Source organism: Myxine glutinosa, chromosome 8 (assembly GCF_964187855.1).
Source record: "Myxine glutinosa chromosome 8, kmMyxGlut1.1, whole genome shotgun sequence".
NCBI classification, from domain to species: Eukaryota; Metazoa; Chordata; class Myxini; order Myxiniformes; family Myxinidae; genus Myxine; species Myxine glutinosa.
The window spans coordinates 26,343,704-26,361,291 of record NC_136268.1 but is presented as its reverse complement, the minus strand read 5'-3'; the positions used below and the strand labels follow the sequence as shown (position 1 = coordinate 26,361,291).

Genomic DNA, 17,588 nt, shown 5'->3' with positions numbered 1-17,588 from the left:
CAGGTTCCTCAAAGATCCTAAGGATGTTCTAATCATTTGCACCTGAGCTGGTGCACCTGATTCAAATTTTAGGTATTTGAAGTAGTGATAAATGTAGGGGTGTACTTACTTTTTCCACATGCGAAATTTGCATTTATGTTTATTTAAATTATACAATGGACTACAAAATGTAAATGTTTCATGATATTTGTTATATTATATCACCTTTATCTATCAATATTGTTGAAATGAAGATCAAATAGCTGTATGTTGAAATATGTTGAAAAAGTCAAAACTTTACATGGGGTGTACTTACTTTTTCACGTGACTGTATTTGCCTTCCACAAACACAACTCAAGTCAACAAGCTTCGCTACCAGCTGTTTTGTGCAAGGCGTGGAGAAGTTGACTCCAGTCAGCTTCCCCCTTTTGAAGATTGTCTCTTCATGCATGCCTTACGTGCAAACTATCAGGCTGCAATCTGGCAGAGGTGTTTGGAGTGCAATCCTAGTGTACCATATCCAATGGCTCATGGATGGAAGATTCATGATGGGGATCTGGCCATTGAGTGGATGCGAGGTACACCTGCACCAGAGGCTGTGTTGGACCTGCTATCCTGCTCATGTGTACGATCATGCAAATTACCAATCTGCACATGACTTGGAAATGGTCTGAAATGCACAGACATGTGTAAACTGCAAACCTGCAGCAACCAAGCAAATGAACTGGAACAAATAGAGCTGAATGATACTGATGTGGGCGATTGTGACACAGACTAAGTTTGTCCCAATGACATGAAAGAAACTGTTTGTAGTCTAAACGCACTTCAAATAACAAGATTATAATGTATGAGCATTACCTAGATGGTGTTCACAACAAGTAAAATGGCTTATTAGACAATTTGAATGTTTTTGTACATTATTGAAACAGAGATAATAAAACTTATTTATTTATTTTCTGATGATTGTTTTATCTGCTTATGTTCTTATAAATGTGTAACTTTATACCAATGCTTGCGGGTATGTGAATGATAAAACACATTGGAGACATATTCATTGGTTTTTCAAAAAGATTGTCTAGAAGTCATAACATATGATATATACAGTCATTTTATATGGGGGTGGGTTTGTTTACAGGCAATGACTAAATTTTTTGGAAATCGAAGAAACAATGCTTGCATAAAAAGGGTTAATATAAAGTTAATTGTTGAAGTTTTGTGAATGCTAGGTTATTAAAATCATCCACAATGTCCTATATATACATTGTGAAATAATTTCAGCATCTACATATCACGAAATAGTAATCAGATCAGTTGAAAACAAAAACACGCTAAATTTTCGATTTTGCAAATGAAACATGACCTTTTGACCTCCGAGGAAGTCACCTGATAATTAAAGGTGTAAATTGGATTACAGTTGTGTAGATATATGATGTAGCTTCACAATGAATTATGATTTGTTAAAGTATGTTCAGTATAACTGAAGTTATAAGCAAACATGCTACCCCTCTACCCTAAAATTCAACTTCCAGATTATATGGAGGTGGGTTTGTTTACAGAGTGAAAACTATCATTAAGCTACAAGATAGGCAGGGTTATCATACCAAAATATAAACTAGAGACATGTACGAAGACAAAAATACCAAAATTGTTTGCTGACCTTGGGTGGTACCAATTTGTTAAAATATCAGCATTGGCCCCTGGACTACATGAGTCAACAACGATATTAATCGCGATTTTGAAAGACTTGTTTTGCGTCGGTAAATGTAATTTTGCACACCAATGGCCATCGTGCTGGACGGGTTATTGTGCATTCATGGGGGCGCGCATCGTGACGTCACTCCCTATACGCTCCGCTCATACAGGAACGCAAAGTGCGTTCGCACGTACACGTACATGGTAATTACCACGAGACGGGATATTTGTGCACGCACCTGCACGTACATAGCGCACGTACATACTTCACCCGAGTGCATGCGACGCGCGCTCGAGTTTTGCCTGTCCATCGTGCATGACACGCGTGGCATTTAGAGATATATATTTGAAAAGATTCGGTGTGTCGTCCATGACGGCGTACTGAGCCGTCTACATTTTTTTTAAGCAAAATATATATGTTTCGTATCTAATCACCAATTAATAAACATGACAGGGGATACATTACAACGTTGATACAATGTAATAATCTTCCAGAAGACGTTTTTGTCTTGGGAAAGAGACCGAAATTGTCCGTTTCGCTGTTCATATTACATACGGGATCGGTAACTTCTGTCCCTCTTCATCTCTCTTCCTCCATCCCTCTCTCTCCCTATCTTTCTATCTTTCTTTTTTCCCTTGTCCCAGCCTTCCTGCCTCCCCCACCCCTCATCTCATCCACCCACCCCCCCCCCCCCCATCCTCCGTCTCTCATACCTCATGTCAATCATCAATGGGGTTTATAGATAGGATGTATGTGTCAAGAATGCTTTCGATGGTGCAAATAATTTCCAGAGTTTTGTTGTTGTTGTTATTTTTCTATGCCTTGTCTGACTCCGCCCATAAATCACTTCTCTTTCCTATCAAATCCCCATGCTTCATCTCTCTTCTTCCCCCGCCCACCCCTCACCCCCCCCCCCCCCCAGCGTTACTCCTCCCACTCCTCCCATCCCTCCATCCCTCCACTCCTCCGCCCCATTTCTTTGCCTCACTTTTCCCTCCTCCCCTACCATACCTTTCTCTTCCCAATCTACCTGTATTACCTGTTTGCGCTGTTTGCGTCGGAAAGTCAACAGGTTGACAATTCTGCAGCCACTAGTGAAAGTGTGGCTTTCATTATGCAGCCATAGTGAAACATGACATCTGAAAAAATTTGAGACTTTTTTTTCCCAATGAACTGTCTCACATCTGTCTGATTAATTTTGTCTCACGAATGAATCTATGTGATGCATGTTAACCATGAATTCGTCCCTTGTTCAACATGGATTGGTGTTGGATGCAATTTATCCCTTTCATCAGCCATCTTCCTCCACCCCCCACCCCACCAAGAAGGCTGGTGGGTGTTTTGTGGTAGGGTGTGGTCCAGATCAGCGTTATATAGGTTTTTTGGGGGGTTTTGTTGAACTGACTGGGGTAGGTTTTGCCTGGGTGGACATATGTCCTGCAGGTAAACGTTATTGTTTTCCCTGAACCATCGGGCATGGCATGAGGTGGCAATGCCCATTGCCATGAGATATTATATCTTAATTTTATTGTTTTATTATAAATCAATATTGATATGTTATATAGGTAATATTACCATTGACACAGCAATCAGGGATTGTGGATCTTTGCCAGGATTTTTTTCTCAGTGATTTTAAGATTGTTGTGTTAAAACAATTATGGTGCCTATACCATGTCATCAATGACATGATTATGATTTTACAAAATTGTACAGGTGAGGTTCACCTGTGATGGAATTTTCCTGTAATTCGTATCAACGAATGCAGAGAAAATCAAAATTGTTCTGTGCAGACAGACAAACGGATTTAAATGTAATATCCTCTTTTTTGATGGAGGTAATAGGATGAGTGGGAAGCATATTTTCGCTCCTTGGAGGGCCCCCAAGAAGCGGCATTGTGTTTCCTACTCGTGAAATGAGGAATTAGGCTGCATTGAGCTAAATGGTGTTCTATTGAATTTTATTAGTATTTTTTTTTGGCTGATGTTTTTTTGTTGTGGTGGGTTTGGAACAACACACTATTGTTCTTTTCATAGAGCTTTTGATTTCCCATTCTCTTCCAGGCTCCTTTGTAAGACTTGATAGGAAAATGGATTAGAGTGGATATCAGAAGATTGGGAAAATAACTTTTTTTTTATAGGGGAAATTTTTTTTTTTTTAGAGGAAGATGATTTGATTTTTTGATTTGATTTTTGAGTTCATTCGAAGATAGTTTGATTTAAAATGTGATAAAATCCACATTGTGAAATCAATGTGGAATCAGAATATTTATGTTAATGTGAAGATACCTTCAAAAATGAGCAAGGTGGTAAGTTGACAAAAGTGAAGGAAAGGTCCGAATATATATTTTATATTTGTGCTTAATATCTGGCGTGCCTTTTTGACAGAGAACACAATCACCTGGCCTCCGCAAGTGTTTTGGCTTTGGTGACAAGGGACCGATACGTGGTTCCCCACCTATCGGTGGTCATTTACCTGTCCGATCAGTTTGGGGGATCGGTTGGTGAAACGGTGGTACAAAAAGGAGGTGTTCCTGGACTCAGCTGCCATCATCAATTGAAAGTTGGAGAGACTCTTCCTGGAATCACCAGTGAAGAACGACTGTCATACCAACCTCAGAAGACGCACCACACAGCGGTTTGCCTAATACATTCCTAGAGGTGAAATGGGAAATATGGCCTGTCAGGGTAAAAAAGTTAAACCAGATATTCCACGAAAAGGTATTTGTACATATTATATGTACAACCATTATGGTGTAGAGGCCATTACGGAGATTGAGAATTGGTATTTGTGGACAAAGGGACATGCCAAGGAGTTTCCAAGAGATGGTACATTATTTTTTATTTTTTATTTTTTTTATTTTTTTATTTTTTATTTTTTTTGTATACAAGATCGAGGCTCGTGAAAGAGCGAACATTAATCACACAGAAAGACAAACCGACACATAAAACATATAACATAGGGAGCGGTAGACAAGATGGGGAGAGAGGGGGAAGGACACAAACACAACATTTGAGAGCAGGGACCGAGAGACATGGAGACATCGAGAGATCTGAGAGAGGGCGAGGGCTTTGGGGGGGGGGGAGGCGTGGGAAGGGGGCAGTGGGAGAGGTATAAAACATATGGACACTGCCAGGACTTCCAGGAAAGAAGTTGGAATTTCAAACAAGGTGGATCTGGGGTGAATTAGCGGGGGTAGAAAAGATCAAGGTTTTGGATGGGGGAAGATAAGAGATGGTGGTGAACAGCTGTTTTAAAGACCTGGAGGGAGGAGTGGGATTGAAGGGAGTGAGGGAGTTTGTTCCAGAGGCGGGAGAAAAGAGGAATGAAAGAGTGAAGGTGAGCGGAGAGCCGAGATTTCGGCAGTTTAACCATCAGAGGGTTGCTGGCAGATCTTGTGCGACCTGTAGGAATATTTGGGGGACAGAGCACAGAGAGAGCTGGGGGTGCAAGGCCGGAGAGGAGTCGGTAGAAGACAGAAAGACCACCTACCTGCCTGCAGTGAGTGAGTGAAAGGCCCTCAGAGATAGCTTCATCGCGGGAGATTCCAATAATTCTGAAAGCTTTGGTTTCAACAGCGTGAAGCCGAGCTAGGTGTGAGGCAGGAGCACCGGCCCATAGGGGAGAACAGTATTCCATTGAGCTGCGGATGAAAGCCTTGTATGTGGTGAGGAGCTCAGGTGTGCCGAGGAAGGACTTCGCACGACGGAGGATGCCCAGTCGGCGACTGGCTTTGGAGGCCAGCTTGGAAATGTGGTTTTCCCAAGAAAGATCATGGCAGATAGTGAGACCCAAAATCTTGAGCGACAGAACTTCTTGGAGAGGATTGTTGAGAAAGTAGATGGGAGGGTTGTCCAGTCGATCTTTTCGGAGAGACATAGTAAGAGTGTGAGATTTGTCAGGATTGAAAGACATGTTCCACTTGTTTGACCAGTCTGTGATTTTGTCCAGGTCTTCAGAGAGTGAGGAGGCAGCAGACTGCCGATCTGAGGGAAGAGGAATGGAGCGGCAGAGAGTGGAGTCATCAGCAAAGAGATAGAGAGGATTTTCGAGAGAGTCAGAGAGATCATTGATGAAGACCAGAAAAAGCACGGGGCCCAGAACACTGCCTTGGGGAACTCCAGCCTGAACAGGAAGAGGAGATGAGAGAAACCCATTCAGGGCCACACGTTGACGACGACTAGAGAGGAAGTCCGCCAGCCATGCGTGGAGATTTCCATGGATACCAAAGGAAGCGAAGTCGATTGGATAGATTAGGACAAGAACTGAAAACTAGGAAGTAATAGGATAGGTAGCCCTGAAAGAACAGGCAATGACAAGACCAGGTGTTTTAATTGTGGAAATATGTGACACTGGAGACGACGTTGTCCATATTCAAATAGGAGACTAGTTCATAGGGAAAAACCAAGATCAAGGGTACCAGTGCTTACTGGTACCTCAGACAACGATTAGGCCTTCATTTCTGCAGATCCCAAATTACGATTGGCCTCAACAGATTAGATCACGAGACTAACATGAGTAACTGTCGATGCTTCTTGTGTCTGAAAAGTTTTCGGAGCAAGAATGATTCATTTTTTGCTTATTAGCAAAATAATAATTAATTGATCAAATGCCGAAATTGGACACTTTTTGAAACATAGAATGAAAAGATCCAGGATTGGAGTTCATTCTGGAAGCCTCATATTTGCCAATTATAAATGTGGCTTTGGGGAGCATTTTGGGCAAATTTTTTTTGAATTTAGAGTTTGGAACAATTGCTTTGCAAAATTATTTTTTTTGGGAACCAAGTGACAAGAGTCACATGATGATCAGGTGGGAATTTCGGACTAATTGTTTTGCATGATTGATAGGTCAGTGGTCGACTGACATGTAAACGGGTGTGTTTTCAAATTTGGATGTTATTGTGGGAAACAGAAGGGTGATTTCAATGTGGACATTATAGGGGTTTTCTAAGAATAAATTTTTTTTTTGTCTGTTTGTGTATCTGCGTTTCTAAAATTAAGGGACAAATTTTATGAAATTGAATTGAATATGAAATTGAAATGAAATCGACACCCATCTTGATCTGAAAATAATGGTTCCAACGCAAACAAATATACATAATGCATGAATTTGTGTATTTTTTCTCTTAAAGGATTGCTGAAACCGACAGTGTGCCTGTCTTGAAATAGATAGTTTCATGTGGATGGGATTAAATATCCAGAGAATCCGTAAAATAAAATAAAAACATAATTTGATTATGAAGATTATCTCTTTTGTCAAGGCAGATGGAATATAAAGATTTGATGTGCTGAGTTATAAGCAGCCATTAATTAATAGTAAACAAATTGTGAGTAATCTTGGGATTCCATTTTTGATAGAATTTATATGAGAATAAAAGCTATTTATGGATGAGCTTCATAAAAATGTGGGAGTACAAAATTAGCTAAATTTGTAAGAGATCTTACATGGATTTATCAGAATACTCTGTTCACGGATTTTTGATATATATGAACTTGAATTTTATCAGCATATAAATTGTGTTGTATGTATGTGTATTAGACGTAGATGATATGGGAAAATAGTAAAGAAAATATTGCTGAATTGAACTATTGTGAGTTTTTAAAACGGAATGCATTGTGAATCTTAAACCAAGGGGCAGACATGAACGCGCTGTTACGTAGTTTAAACTCAGAACGCGATGTTATGTGTACCTGCAACATATTTTGATAATCTGGAACACCTATATTGGCATACTGGTGTCATTACCACTAGTTGCATATAAATAGATGAGAAACAGCTATGGGGGTGTAACACTTACTTGGATATTTTCTACAACATTAAAAACAAAAGGGTTTGAATAAGTAGTGGTTGTACACATGTGATTCACCAAATTAAGCTTTGGAGTTTAAACAAAGTCGCTGATTAACAGGAGAATGGATAGTAAATAATTTTTAGATGCTGGGTAAATTAAGTGAGATATTACAAAGACTCATAAGAGCTATTATTCTTCCTTGCAGCAGTTGAAAGACAGATCCAAAACAATGAATCCATAAATGAATGTGATAGAGATAATGTCCTCAATTTGTATCAATTAATTAATTGTGGGTAAAGGAATTCATTTATCGCAGTGGATTGTTAACAGCAGCCTGAAATGTCCTGAGAGTATGCATCCATATAATTAGAAATCCCAGAATTAAAAAAAATTTGGTAGAGGTCTTATGTGGAAGAATACTTGCTTGGTAGATAAAAAGGTACTGCATGCTGGCAGCCACTTTTGTGGCCATTTAGGCCAAACAAATTGGGAGAAACTAATTGAATATGTAATTTACAGATGGGTATTTGTAAAGTAAAAAGGGAATTTATTGATTTGGGAGACATTTTTCGAAGGTTTATTAAAGTGTTACAATATGACAATTGGTAAGGAAAATTATTGGATGAGAATTAGATCTGTTTATAAAATGAATTTGTTGACCCTTTGAAGTTAATTCTTCGAATTGTTGTTTAACTAGCATTTTGAGTTCGAATTGGAAATAGTTTGATGGAGCCTTGGTTAAAACCCTTGATTACAGTGTGTTGGATTAAATTGATAAATCATAGGATGTTGATGAGAATAGAAACAAATGTGGAATCAAGATAGAAAGACTTTTATGATGACATGAATACCGAGATTAAAAGATTGAATCAAGTAATGTTGCAAATGAGTACAGTAGAGTTAAGATAATGGCATAACGAAAATGTTATGAATTGTGTCAGTTTTACAAGATCAGTGAACTCATATCACCACAAGCTACACACCATGAAAATTAAAGTGATGAAGGTACATACTAGTAGTTAACACTATACCATTAATTACTCTTTTTTTTTTTTTTAAAGGGGGAGGAACTATGATAATGGATGCATTATGCATAGTTTGTTTGTTTGCAAAATTTGTTGGGAATTAGATATTCCTGTTTGTGATTTTAATCGTATATACTCATTATTAATGCATTTATTTTCTTTGAGTAGTGTTAAAATAACTGCATGAGTTTAATTTTTCAAACTATATTAACCTGAAAGCAATTGTAAATGCTATTCTTAGTTTAGTAGTAAAAAATATATACCTGATTTGGATATTATTCGTGTGAAGCATACAAATGAATATAACTTTTTGAATGTTTTAAGGAAAACAACAAATTGTTAAATATGAAGCTGTTATAAGATATACATGATTAGTTAAAATATGGTGATTTCATGTTAAGATGTACCCTATCTGATTCAGTGTGTGTGGAAAGCAGATATAGATGTGGCTCAGTAGAGGATAAGACCAGATCACATCTCAAATGATGTGATAACGGCAATTGGGAAGAAGTTCGAGAAAGAAAATTTGTGGCTAAAAAAAATGAAGTTAATCTTGTGTTACGGATTCGGCCCTAATTATTGTTGGTATTATTATTATTATTGCTGGTTCTCAGTAAGGGTTATTGTGGTTAAAAGGTTTAAAAGCGCTCATGACAAAATGATGCCGGAAATCGGATAGGGCACCGGAAGAGGTGGAGCGAAGAAGAAGAGCGCGTGAGGCAAAGGTGAAACGAGGCGTTTTGTAAAAGCTCCGGACCCAGCATGGTCGAGCGTCCATGGAAAGTGAACTTTGAGGCCTGGAAAAGAATCTCGTGCGATCGTTGATATCACTGGTGTCATGGAAAAGCCTGCGAAGCCAGGTACAGGTGGGAGATTCTGGAGAATCTTCGCCTAGAGGCTGCGGCCCGAGGAAGAACCGACCGCCATTTCTGGGACCTCGCATGTCGTTCGCGGACCCTTGGTTAGCCGCGTCCGTTGGTCCCGCCCTCCGGTGGTTTGCCGAGGATGTGTGTGCGCGACAGCGGCCTTTGAAGAATACGGTGCGGTTCGCGACTGCCCGGTGTATGTGCACGTTTGGATAGCGTCTTTGGGATTCCTCTTTCCACCGCCAATTGGAGTTGGCTGGGACCACGTGACGGTCCCCGCCTTACCTACATCTCCTTACCTGCCTCATCGCCATCGCCTCTTCGCCGGGAGCACCATTGTGGTCTAGAGACATTGAGGACACTGTTTCAGTCCCTGGGAGTGCCGTGAGTTTGAGCTAGGTTACCTTCTTAAGATTGGATTGTAGGGTTGATTGCCATTGTTGTACTGTTCTTTTTTGTGTGCTTTTAATATATTGTTTGCTCATCACCCTTGGTGTGGTTTCATTATTGATTAATTTCAACCAAGGATAACATCTTTCTGCCAGGGACCCTCTCGGGGTTCGGAGGTTTACCGAGACCAGGGGATAGGGGAGGACCCCGTAACACTTGGCATACACCCTCCTTCTCAAAGAATGATGAAGACATTCTCCTTTGCAAGATTGGAGACGGATGTTTACCTTCACCAAGGAAAATTTATGTGACCATTTGCCTGGATCACATTGCAACGTATGGAAGAAAGGCGAACACTTACTTTTGTTCGAATGACTTGAACATTCATCACGTCAGTAATTGCGGAACGACATTTTACCTGCAACTTCGACTGGATGCGGTGACGTGTGTCATTGCTCCACCAACTTCCGGGGAACCAGCGTGGAGCCGTAAGCGAACGGCTGTGCTTCTTCCTCTACAACGGCTGTGCACGATTCTGCTGGTTGCTCCTGGTATGGACCATGGACAACTTGAACACCATGGTCCTAACATCGTTGTGGATGCATCTGGCATCTCTGTTCCACATCTTGCTGGTCAACCAACATCACATCAATACTTGCTGCCCACTCATGATGAGTCAGGAGGCAAGTCGACTACAACTGGACGAAGGCCTTGTTCAAGAACTACTATGGCTCACAGCAAGAGTGGCAAGGGTGCTACATGCAGAGCAGGGTCAGTTTATGACTCCGCTCAGCTATTACAGCAGCGGAACCCTACACTAAATAGTGTAGGTGCTATGAAGACATCAGAAGAAAATGTTTCATACTTGAATTTCAAACACAAGTGTTCAGCCTCTTCTTTTCAACAAAAAGTCAACATTTGTTTTGAAGCAAAACACATTGCCAAATGTTGCAGATGCTTTATTATTTTAAAATGGTAAATTAAAATTGTTGTGTCTTGGTGAAGGTGAAGTGTTGTTTGCAGAGATATTTGTGATGCAAATGAAATGAACTGAATTATAAATATGGAAAGAGTCAACGAACAAAGAAATGTTTTGTGATCAGATTCTTCCAGGATGACGGTGTATGCCTTACGTATTGAAAATTGGATTACCAAATTTGTGGTTTGAATATTTAGTAGGTAGTTGTTTAAATTAATTGTTTTAATTTAACAAAAGAGAAAAAATTGAGGAACTATAGAGGATTTCTACATTCGTTAGGGTCGGCGAGTTATGCAAGTAGTTAAATTGTACTTCAATGTGAACTTTGTTCTTAAAGCATGCAAGGAAATGTGCAAAGAACTTCGACCAAGAAGTCAACCATCTGTAAATAGCCTTTGCCCTCAAATGGAAAGCCCAAGCGCAGAGTGTTGACTCAGCCCGGGGGTTTAGTGCATTCGTCAATTAGTGTGATTGAACAGGTCAAAGAAGATTGACCTAGTAGCGGCTAGAACAATGGTTTCTTCTCCTCTGTATGCGATAGTCATCTATGGTATACTTCTTAGTCGTTTCATGATGGAAACCAGATGGACTTTGGTGCCACAAAGTCTGGAGTCCACCAAGCCCTGTGTTGACCTCTGAATTTCAACCGACCAACATCAAAGCAGCAGAGGTCTACTTAAGAGAAAGCTCCGAGGCTGCGAGAGGAAGAAGAAGGGAGAGAGAGAATTCTCCCATGAAACGACACGTCGTGTTTTTGTCTGTGTTTTTTTTCATGTAAATACTCTCTGCAAGATTAGTAATAAACCTCGATTTAAACTGAGTGAGTCTCGTGGAGTCTGCTTGAGTTTTGGCTAAGAGAGGTGTCCAAAAGATGCCACAACAGGTGCCATTATTTATTTTCTTGCCGACCCCTATCCCTGTATTTCATTATAGCTAGCAGAAACCCATGGAAAATCCTTGCAATGTAAAATGTGACTTCAAGTCCTCAACTCTCCCCCACCTCCCTGCCAACCCCAAGGGGTCAATTCCCTCCCAACCTAACTCTAACAGAGGAATTGCAAAAGGGGAACAACCGTGCCCTCAACCAATGATGCTACCACGTATCCTTGTCTTGCATACAGAAGAAGAAGAAGAAGAAGAAGAAGCAGCAGAAGAAGAAGGCAAGACTATGTGATATCAACATTTGGGTTTAAATTTTTCTTCAAGATATGGTATCAGAGTTATGGTGAGAAGTGTGTACACATTCTCTCCCACGTCACAATGAACAAATGTTACTCACAGCAGAATGTCCATCTTTATTGCATCTAACACCGATAATTTATCTTACAAAGCGCACAGACTGAGCGGCAAAAGGTGAATAGACAGGGAGAAGACATCATCTGCTTAAGTTGGAGGGCCCCATATCCAGCAAAATAGGCCTCGAGGAACGACACTATTTCCGGGAAAGTACACCAATCAGGATCCCATAGAAAGTTTGCATCCGTATCCTGGTCAAGACTTTGGTTCCAAAATGTAAATTTTGCCCTTTTCAAATAATCTTCAAGGAGTAGGTTGTGGCTGAATAGATACATTTGCACAACATAATTGTTGGCAGAATTGTGATTTTTACATGTGGATATTCTATGAGGAAAGAGTTAATGAGAATGTGGCCATTTGACAGATATTTACAAATTGTTCAAAGTTCAGTTCTAAGTAAGAGAAAGCACATATACCTCAGGAATAATGACTGCACAGAAAAGTTAATTATGCAGCGCAGCGGGGAGGAGAGGCTGGGGTGGGATGAGCAATGGGGTATGTAGGAGGAGCGAAGGGGGTGTGTGGGAGGAGCGAAGGGGGTGTGTGGGAGGAGCGAAGGGGGTGTGTGGGAGGAGCGAAGGGGGTGTGTGGGAGGAGCGTAGGGGGTGTGTGGGAGGAGCGAAGGGGGTGTGTGGGAGGAGCGAAGGGGGTGTGTGGGAGGAGCGAAGGGGGTGTGTGGGAGGAGCGAAGGGGGTGTGTGGGAGGAGCGAAGGGGGTGTGTGTGGGAGGAGCGAAAGGGGTGTGTGGGAGGAGCGAAAGGGGTGTGTGGGAGGAGCGAAAGGGGTGTGTGGGAGGAGCGAAAGGGGTGTGTGGGAGGAGCGAAAGGGGTGTGTGGGAGGAGCGAAAGGGGTGTGTGGGAGGAGCGAAGGGGGTGTGTGGGAGGAGAAAAGGGGGTGTGTGGGAGGAGAAAAGGGGGTGTGTGGGAGGAGAAAAGGGGGTGTGTGGGACGAGCAAAGGGGGTGTGTGGGAGGAGCAAAGGGGGTGTGTGGGAGGAACAAATGCAGTGTGGGAAGAGGGACATCACAAATGTGTTTCCTGTTATAGGACATTTTTAATAAAAGAAAGATGGTGTGCAAGAGGGCACTTGTTTGACAAAATGTACTTAAAAACTTGTCAAGTCAATATCGTAGCTTGCCCATCAGGTTAATTCTCATTGAAAATATTTTTTTTCATCAGTTTCTACGTTATTCCTAAATAATTTGACCATGACCAGAGAACCCTGCACACACCTTGTTTTGGATAAGGCAAACAGCTTGAAATGTTTATACACCTGTTATCATCCGTTAGTCACAAGCACTGTTGCAGCATGCTGGCAACAAAAAAAAGCCAATTTATGCATTTCTAAAAGGATCTCTTTAAAAATGCTTTCTGATATATTACAGCTGTGAAAAGAGCATATTACACAATTCGATTTGCTATTTCTATAATCTATAACTTACAAAAGATATTCCTGATATGCAAATCTTGTAGGTACCTTTGGCTAAGTTTACAAAGTTGGGTGTTGTCAGACAGAACGTAAAATTAAGACTTTAAAAACAAGTGTAAAGGTCAGATACAATTGGGAAATTGCATTTTTACTTCACGCAAACCAGTAACAGCAAATTAAAGATGAGGGGAAGAACCTGATGGGAAAAATGTTGCGCGTTGGAGAAGAGTTGGAGGGATGGGGTAGTGGAAGGAATTGGGGAAGGGAGGCGATGAGGCTGACAATAGCAGGAGAGAAAACATGTCCAGTGCTGCACCACCGCCATGGAGTCCGTAGTCGTCTTGCCGATAAAAGGGGGCGCACAAGGCCGGAAGTGCAGTCGCTCGTCACGCTGTGCCAGGCTTCATGGATGCCGGCAGAGGTCCCCTCTGTGTAAGGCCCTCAAACCGTTTGTATGTGTAATTGATAAACACCCAGTCTTTATATTTGCTGTCAGTATCTGATTGCTCATTTCCTGGGTGGAGAAGAGACAAAAAAGCACAAGAACAGGCAGGTTATTTTTTGGGCCAAAGGTCAAAGAGATGCAAGATATTTCAAGAAAATACAAAGGGGGTAATGAAGACAGAAAGGAGAAAGTGGGTGTGGGCGAAGAGAAAACATGAATGAGTGCTTATAAACGCACATCACCATTGCTTGTTAACAACCTATACAGTTTGTTATCACCCATTTCTGCTGCTGTTTACATTAGAAATTAAAATTTAAAGTTTGCATTAACCTACATTGACCATTCCCATCTGAATCAATAACTGATCATGTTCAAAACGCAGGTTCAAATCCCATACACCATATGTACATGTCAATTGACTTCTCTCCTTGTGATTCACATAGAGATCCAGTGATGTTTACTGATGCTTTTGTCCTGCATGCAATTTATGTACAACACCACTCGGAGCCTTAGATCAATGCAACATGGCAAATATAAAGTCGTGGCTAAAAATATTGGCACCCTTGCACTTTTTCAAATAATTCACCATTTCTTCCAGAAAATTGTTGAAATAAAAAAATATTTTGGTATCCACATTTGTATATCTTTAGTTTGCAGTGGAGCAAAACAAAAAAGCTGAAAAATACGAAATCTTAGCTTATTCCACACAGAAATCCTAAAATGGCCTGGACAATACTATCGATACCTTTTGGAAGTTGTTAGAAATAATTAGATTTCAAGCAGGTGATTCCTTCTTTACTTTGGAATTGAACTCACGTGTGGTGAGTTGCAGATGCCTGCAATATAAAAATCACTCATTCAACCAGTTTGAATGGAGAAAAGGAGTCATTCTGATGTTTTGTGTCACTGTGTGTACCACAGTGAGCATGGAGAAAAGAAAGAAAACCAGAGAATTGTCTGAGGAGGTGAGACAAGATTGTAGCCAAGCATGGACAATCTCAAGGCTACAAGTCCATCTCCAGAGACCTTGATGTTCCTGTGTCCACCGTATGCAATGTTATCAGGAAGTTTAAGGCCCATGGAACTGTAGCCAACCTCTCTGGATGTGGCAGGAAGAGAAAACTTGAACAAAGATTGCAGCGAAGGATTGTTCGAATGGTGGAGAAAGCACCTCAATCAACTGCCAAACAGATTCAAGCTGACCTTCAGACACAAGGTACGACAGTATCAACTTGCACCATCCGTCACCACCTCAATGAAAGAAGACCCAGGTGGACACCACTGCTGCTGAAAGAGAGACAAACGAAAGCCCGACTGGAGCTTGCCAACACACACCTGAACAAGCCAAAATCCTTCTGGGAAAATGACCTGTGGACAAATGAGAGAAAATGAGCTTTTTGGTAAAGCACATAATCTCCATGTTTACAGAAAACAAAATGAAGCCTTCAAAGAAAGAACACCTTCCCTACAGTCAAACATGGAGGAGGTTCCGTGATGTTTTGGGGTTGCTGTGCTGCCTCTGGCACTGGGTGCCTTGAATGTGTGCATGGCATCATGAAATCAGGAGATTACCAAGGCATTTTGGAGCTCAATGTTCAACCCAGTGTCAGAAAGCTGGGCCTCCGTCAAAGGTCATGGGTCCTGCAGCAGGACAATGACCCCAAACACACTTCAAAAAGCACCCAGGAATGGTTCAAGACAAAACGATGGACTGTTCTGAAGTGGCCAGCAATGAGTCCAGATCTAAATCCCATTGAACACCTGTGGGGAGATCTGAAAACAGCAGTTGGGAGAAAGCACCCTTCAAATCTGGGAGAACTGGAGCATTTTGCACAAGAAGAATGGGCCAAACTGCCAGTAGAGAGGTGTAGGAAGCGCTTGATTGCAGTTATTTTATCCAAAGACTGTGGAACCAAATATTAAGTCTCGGGTGTCAATAATTTTGTCAATGCTATTTCTATTTATTCTCTGATTTAAAAGGATATATTAAGTTCTGAATAATAATAAAAAAAGGTTCTGTAATATTAACAGTAAAATAAAGAATTGTGAAGACCAAATACTTTTGTGAATTTCAACTTATTTTTAGGGAAAATTGTGAGTTGTTTGAAAAAAGTGCAAAGGTGCCAATATTTTTGGCTACGACTGTATGCATATGCATATATACATACATACATATATATATATATATATATATATATATATATATATATATATATATTGTTATGGATTTGAGAATTGTGTTTTTTTTTTGTGTGTTGTAAAATATCACCCTCCTTCCTCCATTCAGTGGGAAAAGGTCAAAGGTCATGCCCGTAGTTATTCCATAAACAATCACGTAGCCAATAATAGATTTCCTTTGTTCAGTAGTTATCTCCTTATTATGTGTATTAGGTTAAGGCTGTGTCTTCCATTAATTAATACTGCATTGCACCGAAGTGGAATAAGGTAGATTCCCTGCACATCCCCCCTTTCGTCAATTGCCAACTGCCTTGGGCGGTTTGCTGCATTCTGTTGCTGCAGTGGGTTGTGGTTTTTTTCGCTGCAAGACTCCATTAGCCACGAGGTCATCTCGGAGCAGAAGGTGGGAGGAGTCGGCCCAGCACCGGGAACAAGGCGTGGCCTTGCAAACGCCTCCTCTCGGGGCGGGATCGGTGAGCCCTCGCGACCAATCAGGGCCGAGGCGAGCTCACCGATGGGCGTGTCCTGGAGGCCGGCGGCTTGATCGCCCGAGGCGATATATAAACGCGCGCGGAAGCCTTTACTGAGAGTTCGAGTTGAAAGGAGTTCAAGAGAGAGAGGAGTCCAGAGAGCAAGCATAAAGAGTCCTGAGAGTTGCGTCAGAGAAACGGCAGAGCAGAGAGAAAGAACCCGTCACGCCAGACCCCCCCCCCCCTCCCCCAGCAGCTTGACTCCACCAAGCAGCGTTGGCTCCACCAGGCAGCTTCGACCCGTTACCCCGCGGGAACCAGGATCGGTGGCATCGGTGGCCGTCGAGGTCCAGCCCGACGTCCCGTGCGGGATCAAGCCCGAACCATCTGCCCCAGCCGAACCTTCCTCTCCTTCCAGCGATTCGTTCCTATCATCATTCCCCGTGTAAGTCTGATTGTTCGTCCGTCTTCTGTGTTGTCCTGGGGTTGTAGGTAAGACTGCCATAGGTAAGCTATATTTGCACTGTGTCTCCTTGCTTCTTTCTGTCTTTTATTTTATTATCCTTCCTTCTTCCTTGGTTTCTTTAATTGTGTAAATAGTAGCAATAAATAATATTCGTATTTCCAACCTTTTGTCTTCTTCTTCTTCACATCCTTCGTCTTTGTCTTTTCCAAATTGAAAACCTGTGGCACGATTTGGCCAACGTTCAGGAATCGGGTCTAGTCATTGTTAATAGTTCGTGCCGCGGTTGCTAAAACCGCTCGGCAATTAACATCTGTCCGCGGTACGAACGGGGCTGTGCCACCGGCCTTTCCGGAGGTCGCTGGGCAGCGTCAGGGACCACGTCGGTCAGTTATAGAAGAGGGGATTAATCCCCCCTTGGTAAGTGGGAAAGGCCGACGTCGGGTTCCGCAACATTTGGTGCCAGGAGTGGGATAGAGGAGGTGAAAATCGGGTTGGAAGGTAAACTGGATGCTCAGAGGAATGAATTGGAACAGATGAGGGCGACATCTACTAAAGAGATGGAGGAGATGGGGGAGGAGATAAGA

The 17,588-nt window shown here is 41.7% G+C and overlaps 1 protein-coding gene across 7 annotated transcripts in view; it reads right to left on the bottom strand.

Annotated features, from left to right (window-relative positions):
* Positions 1 to 11,998: 11,998 nt before the first annotated feature.
* Positions 11,999 to 17,588, bottom strand: part of LOC137432315 (serine/threonine-protein kinase 38) — a 444,663-nt gene continuing 439,073 nt past the window's right edge. For 5 of the 7 annotated variants that reach the window (XM_078783040.1, XM_068124137.2, XM_078783038.1 and 2 more), the window contains one exon: positions 13,047 to 13,959. In XM_078783040.1, coding sequence (XP_078639166.1) covers positions 13,832 to 13,959 — 128 coding nt within the window. In that variant the 3' untranslated portion in view covers positions 13,047 to 13,831. Of the gene's footprint in view, positions 13,960 to 17,588 lie in introns of all 7 variants that reach the window. The other 2 variants (XM_068124138.2, XM_068124140.2) reach the window with 1 other exon arrangement.